This window comes from Protopterus annectens, chromosome 5.part0, assembly GCF_019279795.1.
Source record: "Protopterus annectens isolate FY-2018-M chromosome 5.part0, PAN1.0, whole genome shotgun sequence".
Lineage (NCBI taxonomy): Eukaryota > Metazoa > Chordata > Ceratodontiformes > Protopteridae > Protopterus > Protopterus annectens.
The window spans coordinates 712,047,106-712,068,520 of NC_056735.1; the positions used below are offsets into that span (position 1 = coordinate 712,047,106).

A 21,415-nucleotide genomic window follows, 5' to 3' on the forward strand; every position below is an offset into this window, starting at 1 on the left:
TAACATCTTTTCTCTTTAAGCAAATATAAGAGCAATATTTCTGTTTTGTACATCCTCCAGCACAGTTCATTTACCCTTTTTTCCCTTGTCTTATAATTGATGTGCTTTTTACTATACGAAAAATTCAACACATTTGACGAATAAATAAGTAAATATACATTTGCCTGAGCATTATGAGCTAATGAAAATAAATCACAACTGATTTCTGGTAGAGTTTGTTTTCTAGAGTTAAATATGATTGGAGAGGTTCAGACTTAATCAACATGTCGAAATACAAAACTATTACAGTGGCTCTAAAATTATCAGTAACTTTAATTACATATTATTGTTTGGTGTTTTAGCTTGCCTAATAACCTGTAGCTACATCATTCCAGGATTGTTTTCTGTTCATTCCATTTAATATTACACATGTGGTATATACTGTTGTGCAGTGGCTAATGGTATGAAATAATGAGTCAGAAACCTCACATAATGCAGTTTGAGCAACATATGTTTCACAACATATCATTAATAGTATTAATATATTTACATTCCTCCATATATTGTCAAGGATGCGTACATGATGCATCATCTCATTATGTTTAATCTTCTGAAATCTGTGTGTCCTGTAATTCTATAGCTTTCAAGAGATCAGAAGTTTGCATTATGCAAACACGAGTCAACTTGATGTTAATAAATGCAACTATCAACAACTGACAGGTGTCATTGCCAGCCTTATAAAGGTAACCCAAAGTACCAAGTTTACTTGCAGTATACAAAAGCAAAAGTGGAATCAGTGTGTAGCAGTATATATCAGCTGAATTACCGATTTTAGAAGATGGCAGTCATTTGCTTGTCTGCAGTGATTATCGTGTTCTTTGCGGAATGCTTATCAGCTGCACCAGTTTCCCCTGGATATGACAGACCAGATGAGAACAAAAATTATTTTGCAGAGGTATTTGTATGGCTATATTCTCCACCATTTAAAACTGCTACTCATTTATGATGCACAAATTTTGTTTGCAGCCATTAGTTTAATATCTATATCCTTCATATGCAGCAGCTGTGATTATCTACCTATGCCACTGTCTGACAGGGGCATCACACAGAGAAATCCATAACAGTAGGGTCTGAGATTACAAGACTCACATTTCTGGGATAATATTAACTATTGCCTGTAAGGATTGTTTTAGGCAAAACAAGGCAAGTTTAATTTGATTTCTTAGTGTTTCCTTGAAATAGTGTGTGTGTGTGTGTGTGTGTGTGTGTGTGTGTGTGTGTGTGTGTGTGTGTGTGTGTGTGTGTGTGTGTGTGTGTGTTTGTGTGGCATGTGTTCAACTATCCATTACCAGCACAGCTCTATAAATTTTTATCCTCATTAATTTTAGACTGATAATCAAAAACATATTTCTAGATGTATTTATACAAAAATCGTGTACAACTAAAACCTTTGTTAATGTGTGACTTAATTAGTCCCTGTGGGTGCAATGTTACATGAGAAAAGTCAAGTCCCATTCTCTCTGAAAAGACTTTAACTTAAGCATTAACATATTCTGTGGAAATATCTAAATGCGTATATTATAAAGGAGTCTGTAATTAATTAAAAAATACGATACATTAAATTAATAAGTACGATAATATAAGGCAGTCATTTAGAATTGGGTAGTTATGAAATCCGTTGTAATGCTACAGCATGGCATCTGTTGGCATCAGTAAATACAATAAAATTTAGGTGCTAGAAATAAAATATTTTAGTAGTACTTCTCTGTGTTTGATATTTAAGTAAGATATTTGGAATTTTGTATAGAGATCTTATTTTATGAATTCTTACCAATACGATTTGGTATTGTATTCATGCTGCAGGTAGATTGGACACTCTAAATTGTCCCTAGGTGTGAGTGTGTGCATGTGTGTGTGTTCTGTGGACAGTTGGGTATTGGGCTGGCACCTAAACACCGTAAAACTCCACTGCCAATCGTTGTGTAGACCATTGTTCCCTATGGCGACCCCTAACAGGAGAAGCTGAAAGGAGAAGAATAAGGCAATATCTTTCATTGCAAAAATTATATGCTGTTCTGTTTAATGCCACTTTAGAAAGAAACTCCTGCTGAAATGCAGGAGGTGCTGCCTGAGTAGTAAACTACATTTCAAGATGCTATCCGTATGTAAGAGAACTGTATGAATTTATAATTTCATTAAAATGCATTTACAGTGATGAAATGATGGCAAAGGGGGCTAATATAAATAAATATGTAATTTTCCAGGTTGAGTGCTGTTTCATATTAACCAAAAGGGCCAAATCTAGCTTTCTGATTTGTTAGTTCCTCTTCATCACATGCAGTTGTGCCACAGGTAATAATAAGCCAATTTCTGGCAACCACACCTTAACAATATGGCTAGGCAGTTGGAATTCAGTTTTTCCAACTGATATTTTTTTTCCTGATGATGTATTTGCAGAGATACATGCTGGTTTCTCTAAACTTTAATAAAAAGTAATACAGTTTTTCGTTTGCCCTGTCATTTTCTACGTCTTACTACATCATTAAAGTGTAGCCACGAATCCTCGCTTTACATGCCAGTGATGTTTTAGTAGCTCAGATGCTTCTTACGACTTCCTTTATAAATCGTTTGACTTGAAACAGCTCATCATTATTGTATTCACTGAAGAAAATGTTATTTATATTATTATTTTCTAATCCACTGGGTTAAACAAATCCAGCCTTACTGGTGTTCTTCTTCTAATGAAGGCTTTGTTGTCTTTCATTCTTTTCTCACATTATGTACTTTGATTTTTATACCAGAATACCATCTTCCCCTTTCAGTTTGCTCTGTCACAGCCCTGTATTTTATTTTTTTTTCTTTCATATTATAACCGTCCTGTGTCACAGGTGTCTGCTCTTATTATACACATTTCTATCTTCTGTTTTTTTTTTTCTGAGTAGGCATTATTTTCCCAGAGTGAATGAGGCCTGTTCATGGAAGGACTGAAAATGAAAGAAAATTATTCTGATAAAGATTAAAGGAAACACAAACTGTGTTACTGTCACAGTATCACTCCCATGTACATCAAGAGGGGGAGAAAAGGTTGCTCTTTACCAGTATTTAAAATGTTATTATTCTGAAAAAATTTCATCATGTCTATGGTACCATAAACACTGGCATAAGAAAATGAAGCAAATGAAATACTACCCTTTCACCTGTGGATACTGGGGTGCTATACAAAATATTTTTTTGCCCCTGTAGTAGTCATTCATGTTGTATTAGAAATTATGGCTATACAATCAAGCTTGAGGGATGTTGGTGTTAAATTGTTTATTAAATGGGTAAGCAAACTGATCAGAATAAAAGACGATTAGTCTTTCTGCCTGGTTAAAAAATGATTAATGAATACTTTTAATCATGAAATATGACTGCATTGTTTTATAACAGACTATTCCAATATAGCACACCTGTATTCCAACAAAAATAAAACAGTCCTCTGAACACAACATATCTCTTCTTGTGAATGGCCAAACAGAAAAATGCAGCAGTTTCCATGTTAATTGCTTATCAAGTCAGATCCTCCATTTTGAGTTGTTTATTAGAGAGGTCACTTTAAAATCAGAATTGTTTCTTCTTTCAGGCAATAACAGATCATACATTTTCACAAACCGGACAGTACCAGTAATTAAGCGTGTTCCTCTATTACTGTCATGTTATAGCTTGAAAACTATAAATATGGATGGTTTATGTTTTCTTTACAAGTAGATGTTCACCTAAAACTTGACAGAATGACCCACGGTGCAGGGCAATTAAGACAGGATTGTGATGAAAATGTGAAATGTTTCATTAGTGGCATGGACACTAGAGGAACAAAGGGGTGGAAGATGGGTTTAAGGGGAAACCAGCAACTTGCCCACCTTGGGGAAGAAAGGCAGCTGGACTCAATGCATGTATCAGCCACAACAGGGAGCTTAGCCTACCCATACTGCAAAATGTTGAGCTGTTTATCCAAGAAGTTGTGCATGTACAATAATTCTGAATGGAAGTGAGCCACTTAGCCAGGAGGTCACACATGACATAGCATGCATACACCTTCCAAGGTAACTGTTCTGGAAAACATAAGCTGCCAATGTGTGGGAAAAGAAATGTCTGTTGAACTGACAGACTGACCTACTCACTAGCCCCCCATTTTTGCCTACACTGAGGAATGAATGGGTCAGAGTGCTCTCTCCATGATAGAGGAACAAATGAGTCATCTGGATGAAGGAAGGTTCATAGAGCAGATGCTGGCCCCAAACATAATATATAATCGCTTAAATCATTATCCAATGCTGCATTTAAAAAGTGTGAGCAAATACATGTTAAAAGAATCGAATAATAGAGCAATGAGTGGCATAGGTACAGAAAATGGAAAACACCATGAATTTCAATTAAAAAAGAAGAGTAAATATGAAACAAATAGTTGCTGTATGTCCTTATTCCATACAGAGATTGTGAAATGGAAGAGTGCGTCAGTTACTGTCACAACTTACAGCAGTGAGTTTTTATGGTTCTCCTAATGGCAAATTAAGTAACATCTGGCTGAGGCAGAAGCCTGATAACACAAATTAATCAAAACTTCAAATGCATGACAAACACAATACACATGTTTTACAAGGGGCAATCCCCCTGTACAGCTTTTTTTGTTGAAGGATTTGCCCTCTGCACACCTTTTATCTAAATATACTAACTCCATCGTTACATAACCAATATAAAAACTGTAAAGTCCACAAACTTTGAATCATGGATAGAACAGTTATACCAACTTGTAATTTTCAGTGCGAAACAGTGAAGAGCAATTTGAAATACTGGATCTCTACTCATCAAGTTACAACCTTATCTGATTCACACTCATCCAAGGCAAGGGTAATTTCCTTATATTTGGGAGAGGAGCACTTGTAAATGCCTACATATCTTTCCCTAAACAATGATTTTGGTGCTTGGCAATACACCATTAACACTGATTTGCTTATACTTTCTGGTGTGCATTCCAAAATCTTTCACATTATATTGTACTATCTGAAAAACATTAAGATTCTGACATCTTTCCCAATGGCCAGAACAGCTTCATTCTTTTCCTGAATGATTTAAACATTACAGTAACTCAATAACAGTTTACTTATTACTATTTAAATTTAACATTTTTATTCTATTATATTTTTTCTTATTTGAATATATATTTTTTTGTTTTTAAATACCTTTATTAAATTATGACTTTACAGCATACCTGTCAATTGTCCAGATTTTCACAGAATGTCCAGATTTTTGCCTCATATTTTAAGCCTGTTCCTCATAAAATTTGTGGTTTTCTGGTAAATCACTGAGGACTGAAGTCACTAAATTATGGCAAGCATTTGAGTTTCAAACTTTAGATCCTTCAGAAAATGCATGATAACCCTACTCCTTTTAATCTAGCATATTTCTAAGTTTATATGAGAATATTTAAACTGTATCTTTATTTTTGGGCCTTTATCCCTCCATTATATTTGGCTTTATCCAGATTTCTTGTGCTAAGAGGTTGAGAGGTATGCTTAAGATATAGGCACACATACATTACTAGAAAATAAACAAGCCATAGTTAACACTTGTCATATTCTTACATTAATCATTACATGTACATTTGCTTTCTTTTTGAAAATTATTCATTCTAACATTACAAAAATTGGTTCGTGGGTTCATAGTGTCATAAGATGTTACTAGGCTATTGACCTGGGGGTCTTTACAAGCCTAGCCATTAAATCCCAATATAATACTAGATGAGAGATATAATCTATACCCAGGGTTTTTCTAGCAAGCACTACAAGTGCCCAGGAGGGAAGCTGTGGCAATCCAAGGCAGAAATTTACAGTTTCCCATCCAGTCATCCGGGTTGGGCTTAAAGAGGGTCATGGAGGTGTTCTGCTTGATATGAATTGGAAGCCCATTCCAGAGGAGTGTCAACCTCTGAGAGATTTGTATTAATTGATTTATTTATTTATTGGCATTTGATTACCGGGAAAATCCACTGGGCTAAGAAAAGCCCATTTTCGGGAGGCCAAGGGAGAGAAGCTCCAAGATTGTACATAACACATACAATTCTTTAAAGACATTTTATAAGACTAACATAAGATAATTTGCTTGAAAGAAATAGTATACAAAAAATCATTCAATTAGATGGATAAGGGTTGTGGTACAATTATATAGGTGAAAATATTTACAGTAATGGAGTAATGATTTGAGTGACATCAATAGGTTTTAGACAATACTAGAAATAAATGAATGATAAGGTATGGATTGGTTGAAAGACAGCATTAAATTAAAGTACTAGATAAAATTGCTGAAGTTAGAATGCATGTAAAAGAAGCAGACAGGCAGAGGTACAAGTTGTTTAGGAAAGGTATTAGGGTTGAGAATGGAGGTAGATTAGAGGGAATATGGTAAAATAACTTAGTGCAGGAAAAAAAAAAGATATTAACACAGGCTAGAGGAAGAATGACTGAGTTCAGTAGACAAATTACGTAATGGCAAAAGTTGAACTGGAGCAGTTACATATCTAGTTGGTGAGGAAGTGGTTTTGAAGAGCAGTTTTAAAGTAGTTAAGATTTTGGACCAAGAGTATAGTAACTGTCCTGTGGGTAATTTAGGTTTAAGGACTTGTAGAAGCTGCTGTTGTTCCAAGCGTAGTGGTCTAGTGGGGTTGTAGATGGTGACTAGCAAATGTAGTGTGGGGCAGAGTTGAGGTTTGTAAATAAGTCTATGAACAACTGTAAGCTGGAGGAATAGTAGGTATTGAGGAAATTCAGACCATTGTATCCTTTTAGGGCAATGCAGTGATGAGTTAAGTGGTGGGTGTTTGTAGTGAATTTAGCAATTTTATTGTAGCATATTTCTAATTTTAATTGTAGGGAAGAATGCAGATTGATGAGCAGTGGAGCACCATAAGTTAGAGAAGGCAACATGAATGCTTGTGCTAAAGTTAGTTTGTATGTGAGGGAGATGTACTTACTATGCTGATAGAGCATACCTAGCTTCTTATGGTTCTTAGATATATTATTTTGAATGTGTAAATCAAATCTGAGGTTTTCATCTTTTATTACTCCTATCAATTTGGTGTGGGCCACTAACTGATTTGTTGTCGTGTTGACAGAGTAGATGTTGAAATCGGGTTTATTTATATGGGAGTGTTTTTTGGGGGTGAAAATCATAAGTTTAGTTTTTTGTGGGTTAAGAGAGAGATGATTAGTATGAAGCCAAGTTTCCACAGAGGAAAAGGCTGCTTGGGTATCTTGGTAAAGCTTTGCGGCATTTGGTGCGGAGCAGAAAATGGTCCGCACAAGTACAGAGATGTATCTGTCTCTCCAGCAGGTCTTGTTTATGTTGCAGACTAGATTGAGGTCCTTGGAACAGGTGACTCTAGTCCCATTTGGCTTATGAATGTGCAGCATTTCCATTACATTTGGGTCCCAGCACTGACCCTTATGGGACCCCACTGTTAACAGGTCTGCTGGTAGAGGTAAAGTTTCCCACTTTAACTATGTGTTGTCAATCTGTGAGCCAGTTTGCAACCAACCTGACAACATTGATAGTCAACTGGATTAGTTTATCAATGTTGCCTGAATGTGGGCTAGTGTTAAAGGCCCTGGCTAATTCAAGATCGGCTGTGTGCATGGCTTTTCCCTTGTCTATGGCTCTGGTCATGTTCTCGAAGAAGACACTCAGGTTTAGAAGGCATGACCTACCCTTTACAAAACTGAACTGGGATGGATCCAGGGATTGGAAGTCACCTATATCCTTATTTATGAGGTCCATGATGATTTGTTCCATTGCCTTACAAATGAGGCTGTTTAAACTTATGGGTCTATAGTTACCCGGGTATGTTGTCAAGTCACCCTTGTGGAGGGGGATAACAGTCGCTGTTTTCTATTCAGTGGAGACAAAGCCAGTACTCAGGCTGTGGTTGAATAGAGTGCCTAATGGAAGCGCTAGCTCTTGTTTTAGAACATTAAGAATGCAGCCCAGAATTTCATCTGATCCCATGGAGGCTGTGTTCTTAGCCTTGAAGAGAGCATTGATTCCAGATTCTTAGTGTAGGAGCACCTTTGCCAAATTGTACTTGTGTGATTTAGGAGTAAGGAATTGTCAGTGTACATGAGGCAATTGCTGCACTGCCTAAAAACCCATGTCCACCAGGCAGGCAGGTGAAACAGAGAGAAACTGACAGTCCATAATGCAAGATTTGAACCTGGTATCTCAGCAAATAAGGAGAAAAAGATGGGGGTATCAACCAAGGAGGTATTTTAGGGTGACTAACCTATGGGGTGTATAGTAGGAGGTCTACAAAAGAGGGGCTCTATAGGGTCTGATGTTGGTAAGTAAGAGGTAAAATCTCTGCTGGGTGGTCCTTTGAACAGCTGAGAGTTATTCAAGAACTGCTCTGCTAGACAGCAGCTGCTTCCAAGGGAAAATACTTCTAGTGGTGCTTTTGTGTCAATAAGCAACAAGAGATACCCCCTCTGCAAGGTGGTGCACGATGATGCACTATGCACAAGCAACAACAAAGCAGCTAATATAAAGAAACTAATGACATTTCTGCCATGCCTTAAAATGGACTCCTCTTCTGGAGCTTTATCCTACACATATTCTTCCCACAAATTCCATTTATTTCTGTGTAATTCGCTTCTTCCCTTTTCTAAAGATACCGCCTTGAGTTCTTTTATTTCCTTTACAACTCTCACTACTTCAGTTACAGTTGGTTTAGATTTTGATTTCCATTTTTTAGTAATTGCTTTTTTGGCAGCCAATAGCATTCAATTTTGTAAGGTTTGACTGGGTATAGGCAGTTCAGATCTTGTGTCACAGCTCAAATGAATCATGTTGTCAGTTATCAGCCATTTGTTCCCACAAAATTTCTGACAGAATATTTAGGAGACACATTTTAAAATCTTTTAGCTCATTACACAACCAAAATCATGTTCACAGTTACCATTTTCTTTTCTATCACATTTCCAGCATTTGTTATCTAGCTTATACAATTTTTGAGCTCCCTAAATATTAACAATTCTGCCATGAATGCACAAAATTATGAACAGCAGACTGAAAATGGAAATGTAAGCAAATTTTCATATTTTATAAAGTTCAAAGCACTTAAAAGACAGAACTCACACAGTAAGAATAGCGGGCTCCAGGTCCGACTCTAAAACAGTCACAAGTGGTGTCCCGCAAGGCTCGGTTCTGGGACCCCTACTGTTCGGCATATATTTCTCAGAAGTACAGGCAAACACAAGAGGACTATGGCTAACCAAGTTCTCTAATTACTGCAAACTGGGAGCCATAACTGACTCTCCGGCTGACACGGTCATCCTTCAAAAAGGCCTTACTGAGACAGACACCTGGTGTCAAAGTCATGGCCTCAAGCTAAATGCCAAAAAAATGTCATCCCATTTGGGAAAAACAAAACACCCATGAATTACCACATAGGCGGCAGCCCTCTTAATACAGAAGAGGTAATAAGAGATCTGGGGACCCAGGTAGATGGTAATCTCTCCTTTGACAATCATATTGCCAAAGTAGTTAGGAAATCCTTCTATGTGGCCCATCTAATTATTAAAGGGGTTCACATCTAGAAATAAAGAGGTTATAGTGCTCCTCTACTCGTCACTCATCAGACCCATCATAGAGTACAATGCCCCATTTGGGGTGTACCTCACAAGACACTTCCAATAGCTGGAAAGACCACAAAAGCACCTCACCAAGAGGATTACTGACCTCAAACATATGTCCTATGCAGCCCGACTGAAAAAACTCTGGCTGTACTCAGTGGCATATCGCTTACTCAAAGGTGATCTCTGCCTGACTTACAAAGCCATGTCCAACTCAGAATTGAAGGGCATGTTCCACCTAAAGAAATCCAAGTCACTGTGAGCCACGCGGTCTAGTGAGCTAAACCTCGCCACAACAATAAATAGAACATGCTGGAGGGATAGACTCCTGTCACAGAGACTCCCCATGCTTAGGAACAAAATTCCTAACTACATTAGGCAGAGCCCCTCACTAACACTCTTCAAGAGAAGCCTTGACGAGTGGATGGGTAACAGAAAATACACCCCTGGGATCATTTCATTGGCTCTGCTTGACAGAGGCTCAGTTAATTAATCAATGGGGCAGTGAAAGCCGACACACTCTGGCTAGGCTTATAAATGCCCTCAGGCAGATAGCCTAGTACCTACCTATGAGCCTATAAAATGCCACATGTGGGGATATGCTAACAGATATGCTGCTACTTAAGCTAATCTCCAAGATTGCCAGCACTTGAAAAGAAGGCAAATTCCTAATTTTATACTATAAGTATCAAATGTTTGAATTTCTCATTTCTTCAGCAAATCAAGATGAAAGCACTAATTTTAAAATATAGTGCCCCATTTAGTATAATTTGACCATTTGTACTTCGGTAGCAGAAATGTCAACATTTCTTGTTGTATACATTCTGCTTATTTTATTTTCTGTTTGTTATTGTGGAATAATATGAATGTTTGTCTTTTCAGCTTTTTCCCGGTTAGGGGTCACCACAGCAGAACTTCAGTCCGCTAATGACTGGCAGTAGATTTTTATGGTGCCGAGTTGCCAGCCCGACACCCAACCTTCAGCGAAGGCATGCCATTTGCGCATGTCTTTCGGAGGCCACTCGACCACGGGGAGGACATGCAGACTCCACACAGAAGGCACTCCAGCCGAGAATCGAACAGGAGAAACCTCTTGCTGTGAGGCAACAACACTACTGCTGTACCACCGCGGCTTCATTGTCATAATATGAATAATATTGATAATTTGTGTCATTTATTTTATGATCTGAATGAAAATATAATAATTTTCTCAGTGACCAATATTTATTTTTCTGCATTGCACTAAATAATACTGTGAATATTTTCTTTTTCATTCAAAATAGACTTGCACAACTAATGTGCAGTCCTCATCTAATTTTATTTAGTACTTATCCTTTTTAAAGTAATGACTGCGTTCAGGTACCCTCATGCCTTAGTGCTGTCCAGACTTGGAGTTTTATTTTTATTTTGATATATATTTTGTAGCACAGTGTCTATAGACCTCTTACAATCCCTGAAAAATCCAGTCAAAGACAGAACTATAGAGGTTCAGTCATTTTCTAACTTGGAACAGTTTTAATATATCTATACAGCTCTTCAGTGCCAACAAATGTTTTAGCACCATATAATACTCAGTATGGATTACTGTAAAATGTGAATCATATTTCAAGTGTTTTGGACATATTGGCAGCCATTTATTAATGCTAAGTTTTTAAGTCCTCACTACAAAAATTATCTTTAGTCCCAGTTATCATAAAGGGACTCAGATGAAGACATGCTTTTCAGAGCTTCTATTTCTTAACTTTTCTTTAGGATCTGCCGTGTTTGAGAATCATGGAATTGTGAATGCTGTTCTACAGGTTATCGTAATTTTAATTGTGAGTAGACCTGTATCACAGACCAGTTGAGTCCAACTAGATCCACAAAAGCAGTATTTATTAAGCTCAAAAATGATTACACTTTTCGTTAATCCACAATAGTTTAACTTCATCAGATACACACTTCCTTAGAAGCAAGAGTTTAAATAACCCACTTGTCACACCACATGGTCTACAACCAAAGATTGTTGGGTGTGGCAGCTAGCACTCCTAAAAGGAACCCTTCCCTCTGAAGCACAAACGCTAATTTTGTAACGCAAAAAAAAATATCCAGTTTAATAAAAATGTGTCAATGTATGCATATAAATGCATACAAGTGAAAGATTCACTGAATGCAACACACTGCAGTTCAAAAATACAGAAATAATCAATACATATTTAAAATACCAATAAAATACTTAAAACAAGTACTGTTTTTCAAACAAACAAGCAACCATGTTACTGTTACACTAAAATTTGATATAACAAGTGTTTACAAATACACACATTTTAACCAAGTCTAAAATCTATTGTGGATTAACGAAAAGTGTCATCATTTTTGAGCTTAATAAATACTGCTTTTTGTGGATCTAGCTGGACTCAACTGGTGTGTGATACAAGTCTACTCAGGATTCTTTGGTGTGGATTAGCAGTTTTTCATTTTCAGCAGTTTGTAATTTTAATTGTATTGCTCTGCCCTTCACATAGTATGCAGAGGATTTCAGATCATCCCTGCAAAAAAGAATTAAGGACTTGGTTTAGGAACAGTGTAAGGCTAACAGTTCAGTTATAGATAGAAAAGTTTAGTGCAGGTCTCCGAACTAGCAAAGTCATCATTATAAAAAACTAAAGAAAACAGGTGCTGGCAAAAGAGATAATCCAAAAACCGTTTATAAGCGCTTTCGTTCACTCCAGTAAAATGAACTTCTTCAGACAAAATCATGGTTCTAATCCCCCTCGTTAAATACTTAATTGCAAAATTACATGATTAATTAATAATGTAAACAACATTTCACTAATATTTAAAATTTAAAAAAACTATAAAAATAACTTGGTGTAAGTTTGGACATATGTGCCAGTTTCTGTGGAGGGGGAGGGGGCTGTAAAGCTGTTTATATCTTCCCTCAGGAGGCTGTAATCAGCTTTGTAGAAGTTTTTTTTATTTGACCCTAGCTGGGGGAGGGGGGAAATGGTGACTTTGAAAGTGACTGCTTTGTGGTCCGATCTTACCAGTGATTAAAACACTGTAAGGATGCTGCAGAGGTTACTCATGTTAATTAATACCAAGTCCAAGATATTTTCACCTCTTGTGGGGGTGTCAGCCAATTGGTCCAAGGCATTTTCATTGACAAAAATCAAGGAATCTTTGGACATTCGTGTTTTGGCATGAGTATTTCTTCCAATCTATGGTTGGATAGTTAAAGTCACCCAGGATCAGGGTAAAGGGTTGAATCTTGATAGATTCAAAGAAGTCCAGATAGGTGGAGTGGGCATCTTGAATCAGATTTGAAGGCCTGTAGCTAGCTAAGATTTGAATAGGGGTCTTGTCAATTGTTAACTGCACCTGGACTATTTCCTGTGCATCATACTGTTTGACCAGCCTAGAGGTGTGTATGTCTTTTATATATATTGCAGCTCCACCTCCTTTTGTTTTGCTGCCCACAGCTTGGTGTCTGAATGAATGATAGGATGAGTAACCTGGTATGGCTGGGGTGCTCTCCACAGCTTTGAACCAGGTTTCTGTGACTGCAAAATGTCAGCTTCTTCCATTTTTAAGAATGCTTGCAATGAGTGCAGTTTCATGTTTAGACTCCTGTTTAGCAGCATGACCTTTAATTTTTGTTTTGATGAAATTTTCATGTTGGTAGTTTTGACCTCATGGCATTGCCTAAAAAAGGCATTAAGTGAGAGGCAAGACCCTTTGCCAGGAGCCTGAAGCCCAAGGGAGACAGATGCAGGCCATCTCTGACAAAGCATTGTGGCTTGTAAATCATGTCATCCCAGGCTGTCAGGTACTGAATCCCCTTTGAATGACACCAGAAACTAAAGTCAATAATTTTCTATTTGTATTGAGGCATTATTCTGGGTGACAGTAGAATGCTGCTTAAGGCTAGGGACACTAGTCTTAGTGTAAAGAAAAATCCATGAGAGACAATAATACCAAAATCAGTTTATCTATTTATCTATCGATGGAGTTAAAAGCAAAATCCAGGAATCATATTCTAGAGACTGCATATTGGAGTGCCAGTCACTGGTATGGTACTCTTTCACCTGGCAGCCCTAATATACAGCAGCCCTAATATACAGTGCCCCTAACATACAGCATCTGTAGTAGGTTATTACCATATTAAAACACAGGAAGGTAACACTAGTGGGCAAGAACAAAAGATTCAGCACCTTGAATCCCTTGTAAATAATTTATTTCATTCCAAAAACCAAGATAAAATATAGCTTGAGCGCTTTCATCCTAAAAACAGGACTTCATCAGGACTACATACAAATTCCGTCCCCTTATATAGGCTAATATTGCCACAAATTGGCTTCATTAAACGTAATAATTTTCTCCAGCAACTCGAAGCTGTGATGATCAAACATCTGTATAAACATCTGTATGAAATCATCATACCTAACATCACTATAATGAATCCCAAAAGGAAATGTATACACTCAAAGTCCCTGAGGAATAACCCCCTTCGTAAGTAACCATTGTCAATCTGTAACATTTACATTTTCACCATTTTCTTCTCTAGCCTATACATCGTTCTTTCAGTGAACTACCAATATTGCACTTAAGACAGACATTAAGCTGTTCGAAACCAGTCACACCACAAGAAAAGTCAAAAGTTTTGTCAATAATCTGCTGAAAATTAGAAGCGTCTCTTCCTTCAAAAATATCAGCTTGCCGAGCCATATTATTGCTACTAAAGTTATTTGTACCATAACCATTGGTAATCTCATTGCCATTAATTTGAGTTACATCTTGACCAGTTTTAGATTGGAGAGAAAATCCAGAAGAAACAACTGCTTCATACGTTTTTTAGGGTACAGTACATCTCTTTGAACACTCAGATTCATCAGGTTTTCCCGTTTGCGTGATGCAAACTATAAATTCACCATTCCTTTCATCCATACTGCTTAAGTTGTTTGCTTCCACAGCACCAGCCTCCACACCTGGGATCTCAGTGCAGTGTCCTCCATTCAGAGCTAACACAGAAGAGGCGTGCAAGTCCCACCTTGTCGCAGATCCTCTTTCTGGTTGGGTGAAAAGCTCAATAAGGTGAGTTAATTCGCCCTTTACAATGGCCAACTCGGATTGCACTCAATCAATCTCTGCTCGTTGCACAGGCAAAAAAACAGAAGGGATATTGTCTATTAAATCCATCTCCTGAACACAGCCACAAAAACAACTTACAATACAAAGTGCAGCGTTACAAAAACAACTAAAACACAGGAAGGTAACGCTGGCTTAAATTAATATGTATCCTTATAACCTTTGTTAAATATAAGGTCAGTTATTTTTTTAAATATTTATCATGGTATTTATATTTTTAAAAAATAATTATTAATTTTCAATATACACTTTTTATTTAACACATTAACATTTTATCCAATATATTTATATGTGTTTTAATGAAGTTTTATAATGTTGAACTGTTTCTTTAAAATATTCTTTAAATTATTTTTTCCAGCTCAATTAATCAATTTACAAGATCAATTTGTGGCAATATTAGCCTTTCACCTGGCAGCTTTAATATATTTTCTAGATGAAGTGAGATGAAAGCTTGCATGTTGGTTGGTTATTGAAATACAGGCACTATGGAGAAATGGTCTTGCATGAAGTCTTTAAAGGAGAAAGTAGTGATCAGATTACTGAAGAGGTGGAACCTTGGTGGGATGTATAGGCAGAGGACTCTGGATGAGGAAGAAGGAATGATGGATCTGATGAGCGTTGTAGAGATTCATTTAAAAGACAGGATGCTTATAAAAGATTGTTTGCTGTATTGAAGATTAAGAGAATGTAGAAAAGAGTACTCTAGATAAGGTAAGTGTATACAATGGTCTACGGGCTGAAGGTAAAACTAGACTGCTGGAGGTTTACAGCTAAATGAAAATGAGATTAGATCTGTAGACAGGAGGGTGAGAAAGAAAGCAGTTGATAAAATGGAAATCTGCACAGGGGCTGAGGGAGAGAATAGTAAGTTTTTTTGGGGGGGAGGCTGTAGATCAATATGTATGTATACCTTTAAAAAGCTTTCTAGTGGCTTGCACAAGTGTATAAATACTGAACACATGCGAACCTGACTGCCATTTTGTAGTAAGCCACTGAGCTGTAAGCATGTTCGTCTGTGTAGTCTGTCAGTTAAATAGTTTGTTTATATTTTGTACTACTGCTATCCATCCTGATGTATTTTGTAATAAAGCACATGAACGAGCTACCCCACCTGTTTGTCTTCAATGAAAAACAAGATGAGTGACATGGTGTCAGAATGGGATCCAGGAATCTGGATTCTAGACTGAGAAGGCACTCAGTTAAAGGTGAAGGAATACAGAGGAATGGATCATCCCCGACTGCAAGTTTAGTCTGCAAAAACAGTTCAAAAACGTACTTCAGTTATCAAAGCTTACTTAAATGATTTCTTATTCGCAAGATACAAAACAAAGCATTCAGAATGCTCTAAACACATTTTTAAGTAAATGAAATGTCCGAAACTTTGACATATTGAGAAAATATTCAAATAAATATGGAAAATGTTTGAAATAAAGTCCGAATCACATAAAATTAATGAAATAAGGAGAACAACTACAATTTTTTCAAAGTAGCTCATAGCATGTACTTTTTCACATTAATTAAAGCTATTCAAGATATCCGGTGTATAAAGTGTTTCCATGTTTGTGCAGTATTACAGTATAGTTATTCCACAAAAATACAGTCATTTCAAAGCATATTTCACAAAGTACAGTATTTTGAAGAGTTTATTGTGCATTTGAATGTTATTACAAGTACTGGCTGTGTGTGCAGTTCATACATAATTACAGGGGCCATATTTGCAGTGGACCTGGTTTTTGTTGTGTTTTACTATAATTTGTTGGCATGGCTGATGGATTTCATAGACCAGCTCCACTTGTCTTTGATAATAATATTGCAGAGAACTGGGGAGTGTTTGAGCAAGAGTATGATATTTTCATACAAGCTGCATTTTCTGATAAAGATGACTGTACAAAGGTATTTATTCTGCTCAATTTAGCTGGTTCATAAGCCATAGGAAGAGAGCATTCATTTGTGTATGAATCTGCTGTGTTTGCAGCGGAGGGGGAAACTGTCATATAGTTGTACCGGCTGAGTCAAGGGAAGACCCTGAATGCTTGAAACATATGTTTAGAGAAATGTGTAACCCCCAAATTAATATTACAATGGAAAAGCACTTATTTTACACAAGAGATCAAAAGCATGGGGAAACGTTTGCAGCATATATAATTGACTTGAGAAATATAGCTAAAACATGCAGATTTGATGATTTAAGGGACGAGTTGATAAAAGACAGACTTGTGTGTGGTATTAAAGATGATGCTGTGAGAAAGAATTTGCTTTGTGACAGTGATTTAACTTTGAATAAGGCCATTGAGATTTGTCAGATATACGAGCTCACAGAAAAGCACACAAATATGCTTACAAATGAGAAATGCATGCTTCCAGTATCTTCCATTGCTCATGTTGATAGTATGCAGCACATGGTTAAAAGAAAAAGGCCCAAGCACATGGCAGCAAATGTAAGCACTGCAACAGTCACTGGGAAACCCCATACTTATCTAGAAAATTCCAGAGTCTCAGTGAAGCACAAGAGTGAGTCAGCAAACTCAAAAAAATGTGTCTCTACCGGATTTCATAGTCAACTGTCATAATTGTGGTGCAAATCATGAACCCAAAAGAGAAAAGTGCTTAGCTTTTGGTCAACAGTGCCACAAATGCAATAAATGGAATCATTACAAAAAGTTTTGTAAATCAAATAAGGGCCATTCTTTTATTAAAAAAGAACATTCAAAAAGACAAGTTGATCAATTAGAAAGCTGTGACCCTACTTTTTTTATGTTGATAGTGTGTCTCTCCTTAATGAAACAGTCACTGATGTAGATTTATGGGCAAAGAATGAAGTATTTTGTACTATTTGGGAAGACTCATAGAGCTCAAAGCTGACATAGGTTCAAACTGCAATGTTATGTCAGCAGAAACATTTGCTAGAGTATGTGCAGGCAAGGAGCTTGATTTGGTGAAGTGTGCAAAGCTTCTTGCTTATGGTGGCGAAGAAATTCAAACCAAAAGTTTGTTAGTACTTTCATGTTACTCTGCTGAGAACAGCTATGACTTGCAATTTAATCGGTCAAAAGGCATGTACAGTCATTATTAGGCCTCAGAGACAGTTTGAAATTGGGACTGCTTTCATTTAATAAGGAAGTCCACCATGTAAGATTGAAAGACCGCTGTTTTAATTTCACCCGGTCTGTGTTTTCTATCCATGCTGATCTTTTCGAAGGCAAGCTAGGCAAACTACCAGTTGTGTACTTCATGAAGCTAGACCCCGAAGTCAGTCCAGTTGTTAGGCCTGCCCAGAAAGTTCCAGTAGCTATGCAGTATAGAGTCAAGGCTGAGCTGGATAAAATGGTGTAACAAGGTGTAATTTGTCCAGTTGAAGAACCTACTGAATGGGTATCTTCCATGGTGGTAGCTCATAAGAAAAGCTCAGATGACATCAGAATATGTATTGATCCACAAGATTTGAACAAGGCACTGAAAAGACCTCATCACCCAATGAGTACAGTCAAAGAAGTCACTGCTCTTATGCCAAATGCCACTGTTTTGTTTGTTTTTTTTTGTCTTGGATGCAAAGAATTCATTTTGGCAAATTTTGCTTGATTGAAAATCTTCATTGCTAACCACTTTCAGTACTCCTTTTGGCAGGTACAGATTTTTGAGAATGCCACTTGGGATAAATTCTGCCAGGAAGTCTTCCAGCGTGCAATGGAACAATTTTTTTCTGGGTATCCATGTGCTATTATAGTACATGATATTCTAGTAGGAGGTAATGGTGAAGCTGAGCCTGACAGAAACCTTAAGAAAGTTCTGGAAAGAGCTTGTGAAGTGAATCTTAAGCTGACTCTTCAGTAGTGCAAATTCAGGCTACAAGAAGTTGCTTATGTTAGTCATTTCTTTACCAATTCAGGTTTACGATCAGATCCTTCCAAGCAAACTGCTATTCTCAAGATGCTAGCTCTAGACAATATTCATGCCCTACATTGTTTTCTTGGCATGGTTAACTACCTAGGCAAGTTCATTCCAGACTTGAGCCAACTTTCAGCACTACTTAGAAAGGTAACTTGCAAAGATGTATCTTGGTCATGGTCAGAACAACACCAGAGAGTATTTGATGTCCTGAAACAGAGAATTGCCAGTCCACCACCTCTCAGATACTATGATGTTCACAAACCAGTTACTCTTTCTTGTGATGCTTCAAAGTTTGGTGTTGGTGCAGTCATTCTTCAAGAGGATAAATCAATAACCTATGTGTCCTGAACTCTAACCCAAACTGAAATGCAGTATACACAGATAGAATAAGAACTCTTGGCAATTGTGTTTGCATGTTCAAAGTTCCATGAATAGATTTATGGTAGACCTATCCAGATTGAGGCAGGTCACTAACCTCTAGTCACTATTTTGAGAAAGCCTATGCATACAGCTCCAGCTAGAGTGTCATGCATGATGTTAAAATTGCAAAAGTATAATTTCAATTTTGTCTACATGAAAGGCAAACTTCTTTATCTTGTTGATATGTTATCTAGATCACCCAGAAATACCACTGAACAGCATGAAAATAAGAAACTTGATTTTGAAGTCATGGAAGTGAGAAGTTTTTCTTCCACACTTCTTGATGAGCTTAGAAGTCATACAGCCACAGATTCGGTTCTTCCGAAGCTCAACCACTTTATCAGTTGAGGATGGCCATCAAAGTAATCTTGCTTACCAGTGGAAGTGCAGCCTTATTTTCCTTACAGAGATGAGATTTTGTTTGACAATGGTATCATCATGAAAGGTACAAAAGTAATTGTTCCAAAGTCCTTGCAGCAAGAGTACATGACCATCTTATATTGTGGCCACCCAGGAGCAGATTCTACCAAAAGAAGAGTGAGAGACCTAGTATTTTGGCCTTCTATGCCACAGAATATTTAGAGAATGCACATTCATCGTGTTCTGTATGTAATAGTACTAAGCCACATCAACAGAAAGAACCATTTCAGCTAAACCAGATTCCTGAACTACCTGGGTCGACAGTAGCCACAGACATTTTCAAATGGAATGGTCAACATTACTTGGTGTTAGTAGACTCTTATTCAAATTGGTTCAAGACTGACCTACTTCCTAATCTAGTGTCCAGTACTGTCATTACTAAGATGAAATGGCATTTTGTAATCCATGGTAATCCACACAAAGTTATTTCTGACAATGGTACACAGTTTACAAGCCAGCAGTTCAAAAGATTTGCTGATGAGTGGGACTTTACTCATGTCATGAGTAGCCCAGAGTATCCCCAGTCAAATGGTTTTGCAGAACATGCAGTTCAAAGTGCGTAACAATTACTAGAGAAGTCGAAATGAGACAATAGCAATGTTTTCTTGAATCTCAGAAATGTTCCTTGTGATAAACATCTGGCCTGGAACTTGTGGTGTGATATCTTGGTTCACCTGTACAGAGACTTCTGTCAAGACAAACCAGAACCACACTACCAATTAGTAGTTCATTATCGGTTCCATGTGTCAAGAATAACAGATCAGTGAAAGCCAATCTGTTAACGAAGCGCTTATCCCAGAAGTCCTATTATGATAAGATCATTAAACAGCTTAATCCATTACGAGGAGGGATAGTGAGGATGCAAACATCCAAAGGTTTTGATCAGATTGGTGCCATAAAAAGTACATGTCCAAAGCTGAGATGGTACACTGTGGAATTGCAAGGAACAGAATTTAGGTGGATTCAGAAACATTTAATCCTGATGTCTGAGCCTGTTTTGCAGTATCATACCTGTGAGAAAGTCTCTATACCTCAGAGTGAGTTATCCAGCATTCCAGGTCCAGTTCCAGAGGATATTCCAGTAACTATCCCTATTCCTGAAAAGAATCCCGAAACTCATGAGGTAAGTTGCTCAGCAATGACTACCCCTGTTGCTAACCCCACTTCGGATTGCTATATTACTAGATCAGGTCATATTTTCAGACCATCTTCCAGATACACGTCAACTTGAGCATGAATGTTGTGGTTTATTCTTATTGTCTGTACAATTGCATGTTTCTTTTCAAATGTGATTGTATTGTGGGCAATTCATTAAAGGATGGATGCAGACCAATATGTATATATACCTTTAAGAAGCTTTCTAGGGGCTTGCACAAGTGTATAAATATTGAGCATGTGTGAGTCTGACGGCCATTTTGTAGTAAGCTGTTGAGATGTAAGCATGTATGTCTCTGTAGTCTGTCAGTTAATCAGTTTGCTTATATTTTTTTCCTGCTGCTATCCATCCTAATGTGTTTCTTTGTATTTCTTTGTAATAAAGCATATACATGAACTACCCCGCCTGTTCGTCTTCAATGAGAAACAAGACAAGCAACGGGGGGGGGGGGTACCATTTTGGGAAGTTGTAGTTCAAAGTAGTCAGGGTTTGCAAGTGTTGGGTCCAGTATGAAATATGTACATCAGCATATTCCATATGAGGTTCATTATACTGGAGTGGTTGTGATAAAAGGGCAGAGTAGCTGACTGAGGTTGTTGGAGGTGTACTGACAGTGTGAAATGCAAGGTAGACATCAGTTGTATATGTGTTACAATTATTGCTGAGTAAGGAAAAGTCTGTGAAGTCAAGTACAGGAGCTCTAACTGAAAGTTTATGTCATGTCACTCTCTGAACTTGGGAAATGTGCTTGTTCATACTATCATTG

General features: G+C 37.3%; 1 protein-coding gene across 1 annotated transcript in view; it reads left to right on the forward strand.

Moving 5' to 3' along the window:
* The first annotated feature begins 753 nt into the window (after positions 1-753).
* Positions 754-21,415, forward strand: part of LOC122802037 (collagenase 3-like) — a 121,217-nt gene continuing 100,555 nt past the window's right edge. The window contains exon 1 of the mRNA XM_044071769.1: positions 754-934. Coding sequence (XP_043927704.1) covers positions 818-934 — 117 coding nt within the window. The 5' untranslated portion in view covers positions 754-817. The remainder of the gene's footprint in view (positions 935-21,415) is intronic.